The sequence below is a fragment of the Trachypithecus francoisi genome, unplaced genomic scaffold (assembly GCF_009764315.1).
Source record: "Trachypithecus francoisi isolate TF-2019V2 unplaced genomic scaffold, Tfra_2.0 Lachesis_group8, whole genome shotgun sequence".
Taxonomy (NCBI): domain Eukaryota; kingdom Metazoa; phylum Chordata; class Mammalia; order Primates; family Cercopithecidae; genus Trachypithecus; species Trachypithecus francoisi.
The window spans coordinates 112,594,284-112,608,302 of NW_022681473.1; the positions used below are offsets into that span (position 1 = coordinate 112,594,284).

General features: G+C 43.8%; 1 protein-coding gene across 1 annotated transcript in view; it reads right to left on the reverse strand.

Annotated features, from left to right (window-relative positions):
- Positions 1–334: 334 nt before the first annotated feature.
- The window catches only part of SIAE (sialic acid acetylesterase), a 39,918-nt gene continuing 26,233 nt past the window's right edge, over positions 335–14,019 (reverse strand). The window contains exons 6-10 of the mRNA XM_033207567.1: positions 13,743–13,852; positions 12,729–12,862; positions 4,432–4,589; positions 3,263–3,458; positions 335–1,881 (exon numbers count right to left, since the gene is read on the reverse strand). Coding sequence (XP_033063458.1) covers positions 1,630–1,881; positions 3,263–3,458; positions 4,432–4,589; positions 12,729–12,862; positions 13,743–13,852 — 850 coding nt within the window. The 3' untranslated portion in view covers positions 335–1,629. The remainder of the gene's footprint in view (positions 1,882–3,262; positions 3,459–4,431; positions 4,590–12,728; positions 12,863–13,742; positions 13,853–14,019) is intronic.

Here is a 14,019-nt window from a genome sequence, read left to right on the forward strand (position 1 = left end):
ATAAAATCTTGGCACTGACAAAGTTATTCCTGCTGTTTGGAGCTACACCAGAACCCCTTGGAATTCTATAGAGGGGTAGAACTAAAGCAAAAACCATCATTCACTCTACAGAGTGATTATAAATTTCATTTTCAAACAGTAAACAGTTCCTAAATTGGGGGAAATACAGTGAATTCCACATAATGTTTTAAATTATTCAGCCACTAAAAATAAATTTACATATGGTTTCATTAATATATTCACTACCTAAACCATATTTTTTACACTACGTAAAATACATTGTATATGTAGAGTGAGTGATGCTTTTTGCTTTAGTTCTCATTTTTCACATTAAGGGGAGGAAAGCTACCCATAGATAGCATTCTTATTCCTTTTCACACGCTTCAAGGACAATTTGCAAGTTTTGACTGGATACAAATATATACACATCACTAGTGATTATGCTTTTATTTCCAACTTCCAATAGGTAACATAATTTTCAGGCACCGTTAACTGTTTTTAATCCATCAGTAAACTGCATTAAGATTCTTAATAATAAACACAAAGGGTCTCTTTCATATTTGTATCATCTGCATTATTTTTCTATATGCTTGTCATGTGGCTTTACTTTCAGCCTCCCTCTTTTCTTCCAAATGGATTATCCTTAAACCTTTTACCTTTAAAGAGCCTGAGATTTATATTTAACTCGAACAACACATTTGCCTCTGTTGCCCCTATGTTCATGTTTTCCTAAGCCAGAGTTTCCCGTCCCTCCTGTTCCTGGCAGCCCAAGTGCCTTCCCTGGGCTACTCCCACCTGGCCCTTGCTTTTCATTCCTTAGGGCAGTCACTTAGCACCTCCCAAAGTGCCTCTACATGTTTCTTATTTCTTAAACATTCATATTATCATTATTTACATTGAAGGAACAGAATTGGTTTGGGCTTGAAGAGAATACAAAGAGATCTGTCTTCAATGATCTGAAAGACTCTGATAGTAGTAAAGTTTCACAGGAGACAGATTTCAGTTCCACATAAGGAAAAACTTGGAACGTTTTAATGGAAAGTTCGTACAGAGATTCAGTAACCACCTGTCAGAAATTTTGTAAAGAACACATGAGGGCGAGGTGGCGGGTGCCTGTAATCCCAGCTACTCGGGAGGCTGAGACAGGAGAATGGCATAAACCCGGGAGGCGGAGCTTGTAGTGAGCTGAGATCTGGCCACAGCACTCCAGCCTGGGCGACAGAGCGAGACTCTCTCAAAAGAAAAAAAAAAAAGAACACATGAACACTAGCTGGCCTATGCGGCCTTTAAAATCTTCCAATCCTGAGATCCCACAACTCTGGATAACAAGGAGCAAAAGTATTAGATATTTCACTCCCATTAATATGAGGGAAGTGAATGACATTGAGATCCAATTTGTCTGTAGTTCAGAATTAGTCCAATACAGACCCTTTGACTAACTAAGCAAGCATTTCGTTACCTACCAGCCTGGGCTCATCAGAATATAGAAACAGCCATGTGCTAGCTGGAAGCCATTCAATGAGGCTTTCTATTAATTTCCTTTAAAAGCAATGGTTATTATTGAAACTCCTAAATGCTAAAATCTGAAGGACCCATCCTTATATGTAAGTTCTGATCATATTGAAACAGTCATTTAGCAACATAGCTCTGACGTCCGGAACGCTGGTCTGTAATGAAAGCAATGAAGGGAGGGGCTGGCAGGGCACTGCTGGGGTGGTATAGGGGGCACTGCTTATATTCACAAGGCCACGTGGTCCAAGCATAGCGGAGAGCAACCACGGTGCCGTGACAAGAATCAGTCGCCAGGGTCAGGGACTGGGTGGAGAAGGTGTTCATGGAAGCTGGAAGCCACTTGCATCGATGGTCACTGCAACAGGAGATCTAATAAGAGAGCCATAAAATAGGAATGATTAGGTCAGAAGGGTCTTCTAAGAAATGGCACTGCTCTTTCAGACAGAATGGATGGGAGGAAAGGAGACGCTCATCACCAAGGACCTACTCCTACAGTAACCAGAAGAAACCTGAGCCCACTTTGGATCTAGTCAGTACAGCCACAGGTTGATAATACATGTTCATGTGATTAAATATATAATTTTAATAAATAAAACATTTGCTGAGGGAGACAAGCATGATCACATGAGGCATTTAGGGAAGGCTCCCCTGAACATTCTTTGGGTGATCCCTCTTGCCAAACAGCAAGGCAGGCAGGAATTTAAGTGAACAGAGTGGCCCAGCTGCTGCTGCTGCTCTCTGGCACTCCCAAAGGAGCTGCAGAATGAAGAAGGGGCATAAAGGAACTCTAGATAACGAAGCCTATCTCAAGCCAGAAGGCAATCCAGAAACGGGAATACAAATTATCCAGAACCCAAAGGTTCAATTCTGTCCTGGAACATGATGGGCAGACCACCAGCAACTGACTAAAAGAGAAGAGCTCAGAATGCAGACTTCTCAATTCACCTGGAACCCAGTGTGGAAAGAAGCTAAGTGGGGTAAGCGCCAACCAAGCATCTGAGGCAGGTGGATACTGTAGTTAGGACTTCAGAAACAGCAGCCCTAGATAAACTGTGTAGTTAAAAGTTTGCTTTTAATATTCTTTTCTCTTCTCCAATGCATTCTTTTCACACACCCCTTCCCAACCTAAGGCCTCAGGATTCCCAAAGTCACTCATTTAAATGTCCCACGTAGGAATGCCTCCACGCCCCACCCTCAACTATCAGGGACTCCTAAATAACCTCTTTCATCAATGGCCCCAATTCCACAGCAGAATGACCCCTGCTAGGTATTAGAAGGAGTCTCATTATATAAGTCACACTAAGTTACAAATACCTAAGAATAAGCCTCTCAAAGGAGAACCTCAACTCAGAGAATGTCAGGATTTAGGAGAGTGTAACAAAAAATACACCCAAGGATGAAGTGAATCTTCTGGAGCAAGGATCTTTCAACAGGTAACATACAAATAAAGCTATAGGCTCTGCCCTAGCAAAATGGTTGCTCTGGGAGAAAACATTTAAAAGGAAATTTAAAATGTTTAAAGTCCATTTTAATATGGACTTGTTTTCCCTTTTTTGATTGTCCTGTCTGTCAAAAGTGCCTCTAAGCTATTGAATTAACAGCTGTTTATTCGCGGCTCTGAAATAAGCTCAGCCCCAACCAACCAAGACCTGCCGCATCGTAATGTTATGACAAAAGAGATGGCCTCAGTGTGGAGGGAATCCTGACTCCACCACAAAATGAACCCTGTTGATTCTGCTGTTCTTCTCACCTCAAATATCTTGTTGTCCCTTTTCTGCACCTGGATTTGCTGGTAATATGTAAGATTGAGCAGCCCCTCGTGAGCCAAGAGTTCTACCGTCTCAGGTAGCGGTCCTTCAAAGGTCAAGTTCTTCTCACCATAAGCCAGAGCACGGGCCCCCAGGTGCAGCCGATAAGCCACAGTCTGTTTATCTCGCGGGTGGATGCTACAGGATGAGGAACAAGTAGAGAACTTTGGGTTTAAACTCAACCATAACCACATTTTTTTAAAAAGGAGGATTATGCAAAGCACCCTGTATGAAAGTAAGAATAAAGCTGACTGAACTCCGTGATCAGTGGCTAGTCAGCTTAAGGGAAATGGTGAATGGTAGCCATAGATGGAGCTCTGGGCCTTCTATGGGTTGGAAACCTTGAAACAATAGATGGCTTGGAAGGAAGGAATAAAGGGAGGGATGGGAGGAGGGAGGGAGACATGGAGGAAGGAAAGATACCAGAACTAACCTAAGAGAACTAACTCAAGATTGTTCCTAACCACTAAAAGTCAGGTTTCTTCTGAATAAACTGTTCATTATTTGGTTCCCTAGAGCTTTTATGCATTTATTCAATAAATCAATCAAGTTCCCCCTATAATCCAGACACTGTGTGTTGGAGTCTATTTCCTATGTGAAATCCCCTCACATCCTACAGTTACTGTGCGGTGTTCCCTGGGGCTGATCACAGATACCCCAGTATTCCTCCTCTGCGGCCAGAGGAGTGCTGGAATTCCATTTCTGCTGTCACTGAAGTTAGCCATAGCCTTATGACTTGGTTCGGCCGGTGCAATGTGAGCAGAAATGACTTGTGTGAAAGCACTGAATTGCCAGTAGGAGACTTTAAGATGACTGTGGAAGCACAGGTCAACTTGGAGCGTCTATTGCTGTGGGTCTGTGAATGACTACAGTGAGCAAAGTCTCTGTGGACCTTCTTTTCACATAGACAGTGAGCAAGAAATAAACTTTTGGTGCATCAAAGAACTGAGATGTTTGTTGTTGTTACTGCAGCAAACATCTGCAGCACATCCCAGCATACGTGATTCTAAGTGCCAATCCTCAGTCTAATCTGCCCCTCACCTGTGAACATCAGAGTGAAAGACTACAAAGAACACACACTGTTCATGCAAAGCCCAAGAAGCAATCATACCTGCCAAAAGGCGAGTCTCTATCACAGAGGTCCATAGCTACGGCCATGAAAGTATTGGGCATCTTTGGGTTGGGGACATAGCCAAAGTCTGCTGTTTGATGCCAACGGATCTGGGGAAATCCATCGTCTGAGCTCTTCTTAGACAAATCTGAAGATAACTAGAAAGCAGAGACATTGTTAATTTTATTGCATCAGAATCCCAAACTGGAGTCTTTTTCACTGGCAGACTCTGCTTCTGCTTCTCTCATTGCATTTAAATGCTCATTCAACAGGTATTTACTGAAATTCTTACTGTTGTGGCAGTGTCTTTCCACAGACAGCTGCAACAGTCCCTCTCATCCCATGTGCCCTCTTGCAATGCAACTTTGCCACACCTCAGCAGCGGGGTCTGTTTCTCTTCCCTTTGAATCTGGGATTTGCTTTGACCCATAGAATGCAGGAGAAATGATGTTGTACAGCTCCTGAGTCTTGGCCTTATGAGGCCTTGCCTTCTGATTTCATTCTCTTGAAACCCTGAGCTGGTCATGTAAACACTGTCCAGTTACCCTGCTGGAGAGATTATGGAGTGAGAGGGGCCTTGGAAATGGAAAGATCATAGAAAGACAGGCTCTAGTGTTCCAGCAATCACAGATAAGGGGCCAGTCATATGGATTTCTGGATCCTCCAGTTCAAATTGCAGCCACATAAGCAAACCTGGCTGGTATCACACAGGGCAGAAGTGAGCCATCCCAGGTGAGCCCCACCCTGGCCAACCCAAGGAATCATGAGCAAAAAATATGGCTGATGGTTTAAGCCCCTACGTTTTGGGATAGCTTGTTACAAAGCAATAGATAACTGATACATCTGTATACAAGACAGGGCTAGGCACTGTAGGGAAGCACAGAAAAATCTCTTGAGCACGTGCTAAATTGCATCCAAGACCCCAATTCTTCACTCCTTCCTGTATCCACACCCTCTTGCCATGTGGCTTTGCAGTTCCTCCTGTTAACAGGACAAGTATGTTTCCCAACCCCTTGATTCTAAGCTCAGCCATGTGGTTTGCTTTGACCAATAGACAGAAGCAGAAATTATGGTGTGTCACTTCCTAGCCTAGGCCTCAAGAGACCCCACATGGCTTCACTTGCTCACTGCACTGCTGCTATTGCCATAAGAAGGACGTGCCTGGGCTAGCCTGCTGCTCCCTGGAGAAGGACAAGAGCTCCCCTGCTGACCCACAGCGGTCTGAAAGAGCCTAAAGATCTGCAGCTTAGCCAAATCACCCAAACCGCAGCTCCCCAAATAAGAGCTACCTATACAAGAAAGGCTATTTTAGGCCAGGGGGTTTTGAGGTAGTTTGTTACACAGCAGTAGCTAACTGGTACAAGTACTTTACAGCTTTGTTGAGGAGGACAGACCTACACATAAGAAATAAACATAAGGGTTTAATGGGTTTATGTTTCATAAACATATAAAATAGTATGGATTAAATGTTAAATTAGTGCCACAGACAGCAAGTACTAAACATTTAGAACAGGCAAAGATTATTATTATAGGAAAACATGGCCTCAGAATCCATAAAAACAAATTAAATGGGCACCAAAAATATGAGGAGTCACTCCAGGCAGTACTGCTCACACTTCACATGTTAGAAGCATGTAAGATGCAAAGGTGGGGAGGAGAATGGTCGTTCTGAGAGAAGGGCAATCCAGCTGGACTGGAGGATTTGTGAAGGAAAGACAAAGTTGGAAAGACAGCAAGGCAAGTGTTTGTATAGTTGATACTTTCGTATTAAGCAATAAGGAACTACTGTAGAGGTGACAGCAGCAAACATTGTGAATGTGCTAAAATGCTGCTGAACTCAACACTTTTAAATGGTCAATTGCATGTTATATGAATTTCACCTCAATTAAGAAATTACAGAGCCACTGAAATTATTGACATGATCAAAGGACCATTTCAAAAGATTGTTCTAGTGATCATACAAATGACTCTGACAAAAAACAAAATAAGGCCAGGCATGGCGGCTCACGCTTATAATCCCACCACTTTGGGAGGCCGAGGCAGGTGGATCACCTGAGGGCAGGAGTTCAAGACCAGCCTGGCCAACATGGTGAAACCCCATCTCTATTAAAAATACAAAAAATTAGCTGGGAGTGGTGGCAGATGCATGTAATCCAAGCTACTTGGGAGGCTGAGGCAGGAGAATCACTTGAACCTGGGAGGTAGAGGTTGCAGTGAGCCAAGATTGTGCCACTGCACTCCAGCCTGGGCAAGAGGACGAGACTCCATCTCAAAAAAAAATAAAAAAAAATAAAGGACTTAACACAGAGACTGATGAGTTAAGCAGCTATTATCATATTCTAGACACAAAAACAAAGGTCTCATCTACAGAGGTAGTAGTGGAATGGGATGATGAGAAATAATAATAACTGACAAAACCAGTCACCAACTGGATGTGGGGCACAAGAGAAAGGGTAAAATCCATCATTTGGAAGCCACGGCATCTGAATTAACTGTGTGGCATCTCAGGCATCCAAGTAGCACCAGAATATCTGGGGAATAATATTGTTCCAGAAAGAGCCTGTGAAGGATCCACAGCTCATATATTATCAGTCAGCTCATTTATTTATTCATGCTTTTAACAAATATTTACTGAGCACCTACTCTGTGTCATGCACTAATACCAGCCTAGGAGATAGAGCAGTGAACAAAACACAAGAATCCCTTCCCATTCTTATACTCTAGTGCAGAGAGATATCGAATAACAAGATAGATCTGTAAACTACATATCCTATGAGAAAGTGACAAGTGCACTGGAGAAAAATACAATAGGGAAGGAGGAGAGAGTGTCAGAGTTGAACAAAGACTAGAAGGAGATGCGAGAAGTTATGAGGATATCCGGGTATGTTAGGCAGATGACCCACAGGGAGCCACATCCTTATACAATCCTCTCTTCTTTGTGGTAGGGGGAACTCGTAACTTGATTCTAACTAATAGGCTATGGCAAAGGTAATGGGATATCACTCCTGTGATTATGTTGTATATGGCAAAAGTGAAGGGATTTTGTAGATGTTACAAGTAAGGTCCCCAGTCAGCTGACTTCACATTCATCAAAAGGGAGAGTGCCATGGTGAGCCAGACCTAATCAGGTGAGTCCTTTCAAAGAGGGTCTAGAAGCCAGCCCTCTCCCCTGCTGGCATCAAGAAGGAAGCTGCCAGGAGTTCTACAGCTTCAAGGAGGTGAATTATGCCGACAACCACATGAGCTTGGAGGAGAACTCCAAGCCTCAGATGAGACCCCAGCTCTGTCTGACACCTTCACTTCCACCCTCAGCAGAAGATCCAGCTGAGCCATGCAGGCCCAGACATCTCACCCACAGAAACTGAGATAATAAATGTGTGTTGTATTGTTTTAAGCTGCAAAATATGCAGTCATTTCTTGCTCAGCAATAGAAAACTAAAATAGCGGGAAAAGAACTTTCCAGGCAGAATGGAAAAGAAAATGGCAGGCCCCAGGACGGTAGTATGCCTAGCGTGCTTAAAGAAAAGTAAGGCAGCTAGTGTGGCTGGAGTGGCATACGCAAGGCAGAGAGAATTAAGAGGTGAGGTCGGCGGGTAATGCGGGCAGGGGGCACGTCATGTATGGCCTTGCTGACCTCAGCACATGGAGACCCACTGGAGCCTTCCGACCTGACTTACACTTCAGAGGGTCACTTTGATATATTGAGAATATCCTAAAGGAGGAGAAAAAAAGGTAGAAGCAGGAAGAAGACCAGTTAGGAGGCACTAATTCAAGGGAGAGATGATGGTGGCTTAGACTAGCGTAGGAAGAGTAAAGGTAGTGAGAAGTGGTCAGATTCTGAATGCAGAGTGAGTTAACAGGATTTGTTTTCATCTAAACGGAAAGTTGATATACTCCTACTCCTGCAAAACACAGAGGCTCCCAGAAAAAATCTTTACTATTACTATGATACATGCAGTCCAACTATTTCTTCCTTCTTTTTCTGATGTTTACTCGGATCACCCTGTCCTTTGATTTAGATAGCATCTTATTCTTAGCACCAGTTCCAGCCAATGAGAGGCATCAACCTATTATCTCTCTTTTACAAACCATGATCTAACTGTAAGTCAAACCACAAACTGGGAAGCAGTCTGGGCCAGCAACAACATTGTTTTTTTTTGACTCCATTTCAAAATGTCTGACCCCATCAGAGGACTGCATTTTACACAGACTGTTCCACCCAGCCTTATTACTCACACAGCCCAGAAAATACCTGACATCATCCCTACGAATGTGGCCAAATGCAACTTTGAATAGAGGATATTTTCTGCTCTCTGAGTTGCTCCAGAAAGATGAGAAAATCATCAGGAGAACACGGAGAGGTTGCAATAATAACAGAAAGGAGCCTTGGATATGATATGGAACTAATAGGCCATTTCCAATTCTCTTATTAAAATTCTCTTAGGCAAATCAGCTTTAACACAGGAAATGATAAAAGGTGCCGCTGAAGCCTCATAGTGGAATCTCATGAAGACTAGAAAATGGGAATAAAAAATCTATTAAGTCACCCTACTTCTTCCACACAACACCCAGAAGACAAAGTGGAACCACGTGCGCCAGCCAGGGTCATAATGAAGATCACAGTAACAAGTCACAGGAAAGAACTGTGGTAAAAAACTAGCCTGAAGCTCAACAGGGAGCAATGCTAATAACAGCCCCTCAAGCCAAGGGAATTTTCTCAAAATGGCAGTTTGCTGAGAATTCTTGCAGCAATTCACTCTTTCATTGACTGCACTACTATAAATTCGCCACATGGGGGCACCGGCGTACTCCACACCCAAATGAAATTCCGGTTTTCCTAACCTGAGATACAGGGGGGCACTAATCGGTCTCCCACAGTGGGTGGTAGAAATACTGCGGCTAATAAAGGCGTAGACCAGCCAAAGAATATAAAGCTGGCCACGCTCACAAATAACATGCTGCAGTTTGTGGTATGTTCAACGGTTCCTCCAAATCCCGGTTTAAAAACCACACTCCCTGGGACTCCAGCCCCTAGCCTCCTGTTCTTTCTCTCTCAGGTTCCAGGTGGCCTTTCTACTAACCAGTCTGGGATACACGTGTCCAGCCCTGGTCTCTCCATGGAGCTCACATCCTCCATCTCTAGCTGTACTCTAGTCACTGCAACCATCATTTCACTCTTAGCACTTCAATGAAGCCAGTTCCTCTTTCCTTACAGACCAACTGTCCCTCCAGATCTTCTGATTTCTCTATCAACAATATTCAACACTAACATTATCTGGTATATTCCAGGCTTTACATGGATGAACTCACTCAATATTTAAAATAACAAAAGTTCAATATCGTGTTCAAAATCATAGAGCTCCAGAAGTGTCAGAGCTAGCATCTGAATGCAGTTAGTCTCGCGCAGACTCAGTCCGAACCATTATGTTGTCATGCTGGGTATTTCCCTTCGAAGGGATATGTTTATATTTCCAGACTTCCGCTAGTAACCAGCATGTTTTTGTTGGCGATAATAAAGTGAAAGCCTGGAGATTAAGGGACTTTCACTAAATTGTAAGGCATAAGTACAAGGACCAGGTCTTTCCGGTTGCTATATTTTTTTTTTTTTTTTTCTTTTTTCTTTTTTTTTTTTTTTTGAGACGGAGTTTTGCTCTTATTGCCCAGGCTGGAGTGCAGTGCTCACCACAACCTCCGCCTCCTGGGTTCAAGCGATTCTCCTGCCTCAGCCTCCAGAGTAGCTGGGATTACAGGCATGCGCCACCACGCCCGACGAATTTTGTATTTTTAGTAGAGATGGGGCTTCTCCATGTTGGTCAGGCTGGTCTCAAACTCCCGACCTCAGGTGATCCGCTCGCCTCAGCCTCCCAGAGTGCTGGGATTACAAGCGTGAGCCACCACGCCCGGCCTGATTGCTATATTTCTAGCACCTCACAAGATTCACAGCATATAATAAGCATTTGACACATACTTTCGGTTTGAGTTGGCTAAAGTCATACTCAAATCACCACGAGCACAGGCCAAGGGAGAAAAAAGTACGTTCAAGGCCCAAGTGTAGTTTCCACCAACAGGGATGCAGAACTGGTGACAGGAGCTGCTACTTTGAAAATAATGAGCAGAATAATCTCATTTCAAAGTCAGGACAAATGTAGGAAAGAAGAAAGAAAATAATCATAAAGGTCTTTTAAGGAAAAGGTCTATACAAATATTCAAAAAAAGGTACAGTGAAAAGGACAAGGTAGGGGAGTTGGGAGGATGGGTGAGAAGGCATCTGTGGGGCGTGCAGAGGTAGGCGTCTGGGACCATGGATGTCCCATTTACACAGTAAAGCCTACTCTGTTGTCATGTTGTAAGATGGGCATTGTTTTTATATCACCTTACTTGTGTGATTTCTTATGTTCTAGAAAAACCAGCACTACCACCCTGCTAAAAAGTGTAGGTCATATGAACATGTGGAGGCTAGGCAATTATGAACTTGGTCAAATATGTTTATTCTTTTTATGCAAGGCTGAAAGCAGAATCTTTCTGACTAGTTATCTCTAATTAAATGTATGGTTTCTCTTGCTATCTTTTTTCATTCACGTGTGAAGCCACTATTTAATGAGTGCCAATCAACTACACGCATACTAGGGATGTAAGTGTGACCCGGAAAAATGTAGTCACACAGGCAACCTCATGCAAATAAAAAGGGGAAGTAGAGAGAAAGGGAACATCTCCCCCAGACTCTGGACAGTCACAGAAGGCTTCCTAACTAATATGTAGGCTGAGACCTAAAGGATGATTAAAGTTAACTAGGAAAGTATGGAAGGTAAGGAGCAAGGCAATGACCTGGGAGTGAGAGAGCATGGTGGATCCCAGGGAGTGGAAGGCATAACACCATGCTGGGAAGGGGTGGGGAAGTGGACATTCTCACAGACAGTTGCTAAGAATGTCAATTCACACAAATTCATGAATTTCTACAGAGAAATCTGGGGACATGTTCAAAGCCTTATCAAGGTGTACCTTTTGACCCAGAAATTTCATTTCTGGTATTTACCTTACGGAAATAATCAAGCATATATGCAATGAGCAACAAGGAAAATAAACATGCCAAAGCTTATTAAAGCAAAATGTTTAAAATAACCTAAATGCCCAATCTATAGAGAGCTAGTTAAATAAACTACAATATAACCATATTTCAGACTCTACAATCATTACAAACTGCATCGAAGATTAATATTTATTGACATGAAAAAAGTGTTGGCCGGGCGCGGTGGCTCAAGCCTGTAATCCCAGCACTTTGGGAGGCCGAGACGGGCGGATCACAAGGTCAGGAGATCGAGACCACCCTGGCTAACACGGTGAAACCCCGTCTCTACTAAAGAATACAAAAAACTAGCCGAGCGATGAGGCGGGCACCTGTAGTCCCAGCTACTTGGGAGGCGGAGGCAGGAGAATGGCGTAAACCCAGGAGGCGGAGCTTGCAGTGAGCTGAGATCCGGCCACCGCACTCCAGCCTGGGCAACAGAGCCAGACTCCGTCTCAAAAAAAAAAAAAAAAAAAAAAAGAAAAAAGTGTTTACTACTTATCTCTAATTGAAATATTACTTAAAGAGAAAAATGCAAGATATAGTACAGATCTATTTCAAAAATTAATGAGCAGAAGAGAGCTGCTTATTTCTGGATTGGAACATTATCAATGTTTTTACCTTCTTTTTTGCTTATCTTTTTAATATTTCCTCAATGAAACTGTAATCCTTTTTTAATAAGAAATATTAGTTACTTGGCCAGGCGCAGTGGCTCAAGCCTGTAATCCCAGCACTTTGGGAGGGCGAGACGGGTGGATCACAAGGTCAGGAGATTGAGACCATCCTGGCTAACATGGTGAAACCCCGTCTCTACTAAAAAATACAAAAAAAACTAGCTGGGCGAGGTGGCGGGCGCCTGTAGTCCCAGCTACTCGGGAGGCTGAGGCAGGAGAATGGCGTGAACCCGGGAGGCAGAGCTTGCAGTGAGCTGAGATCCGGCCACTGCACTCCAGCCCGGGCAATCGAGCAAGACTCCGTCTCAAATAAAAAAAAAAGAAAGAAATATTAGTTACTTATCAACTGTTTTGAAGATTTAATTGTCCTATCAGTGAACTGTGATGAAGTAAGCCTTACATTCAGTTCTTGACCAGCACGTTATGAGGGCGAAAAAGGAAGATGAACTCCAGGAAAGAGATCTGGATAGCACATCCCCACACCAATGCCCATAAACGTCTTCCTCTCAACGCAGGAACAGGTGTTGACACGGACAGAGAAGCCTTTACCCACATCGTACCTGGACAAATCCAAACGGGAAGAAACGCTCTGTCTGCCCCTGGGAGCCGTGGTGGAAGGTCTCGCGCCAGTCTTCGATGAGTGCAGGGAATGTGCAATTGTACAGGTCCGTGTTATAATTTATATTGGACTCCCCTAAAAACAGTCCAAATTGTAAGGGGAGTTTGGAGTAGACTGCAAAAGTGACCGCACATTACTCTCCTCCCTCTCTCCATGCCCTGAGGTAGTGGTCTTCCCACGGTCTCTCTGGACTGGCCTTTTTCCAGCCAATGGGGCATCAGCAAATGTGATACAAGCAGAGGCTTGAAAAGTACTTCACGTTTGGGGTCTGCCCAATCCTGATGACCCTGGAATCCTGAGACTATTATATAAACAACAAATGAGTCTATACTGGCTTGCTAAAGGATAAGAGGCCACCTCAGAACGATGTTGCAACAGCCCCCAGACAATACATCTAAGGAGAGACCATCCTAGGTCATCCAGTCAGCAGACAATCTGCCAGGTGGGCAAAGACACATAAGAGGTCCAAGCAGGAGTTAGCTGAAGCAGCCCAGACATAAAAACTACCTGCTTGGCCGGGCGCGGTGGCTCAAGCCTGTAATCCCAGCACTTTGGGAGGCCGAGATGGGCGGATCAAGAGGTCAGGAGATCGAGACCATCCTGGCTAACACGGTGAAACCCCGTCTCTACTAAAAATACAAAAAAACTAGCCGGGCGAGGTGGCGGGCGCCTGTAGTCCCAGCTACTCAGGAGGCTGAGGCAGGAGAATGGCGTAAACCCGGGAGGCGGAGCTTGCAGTGAGCTGAGATCTGGCCACTGCACTCCAGTCCGGGCGACAGAGCAAGACTCCGCCTCAAAAAAAAAAAAAAAAAAAAAACTACCTGCTAACCCATAGAACAGTGAGCTGAATAAAATTATAAAGTGATTGTTGCTTTAAGCCACTACATTCTAGAGTGCTGTGTTACACAGCAAACGCTATCTGATACAATGGAGAAAGGGTACACTGAACACTTACCCTGGTACCACACCACCCCTTTCAGAGTCATATTGCGCAGTGGATGGATCATGGCATTCCAGAGGACAGAGTGCTTACTGGGACCAGTTACAGAATTATATGGAACGGACCTGAAATCATACGATGCACAAGTGTCACCAGAGAGCCAGTGATTGATCACATAAGGGTCCCTAATTGGGCATCTATCCCCTTTCACTTGTGGCAAACTTCTGATGAAAGCAACACAGAATTAAAATTGAATGGAAACTCTTTCTCTTGAAAACATGTGAATATTCTC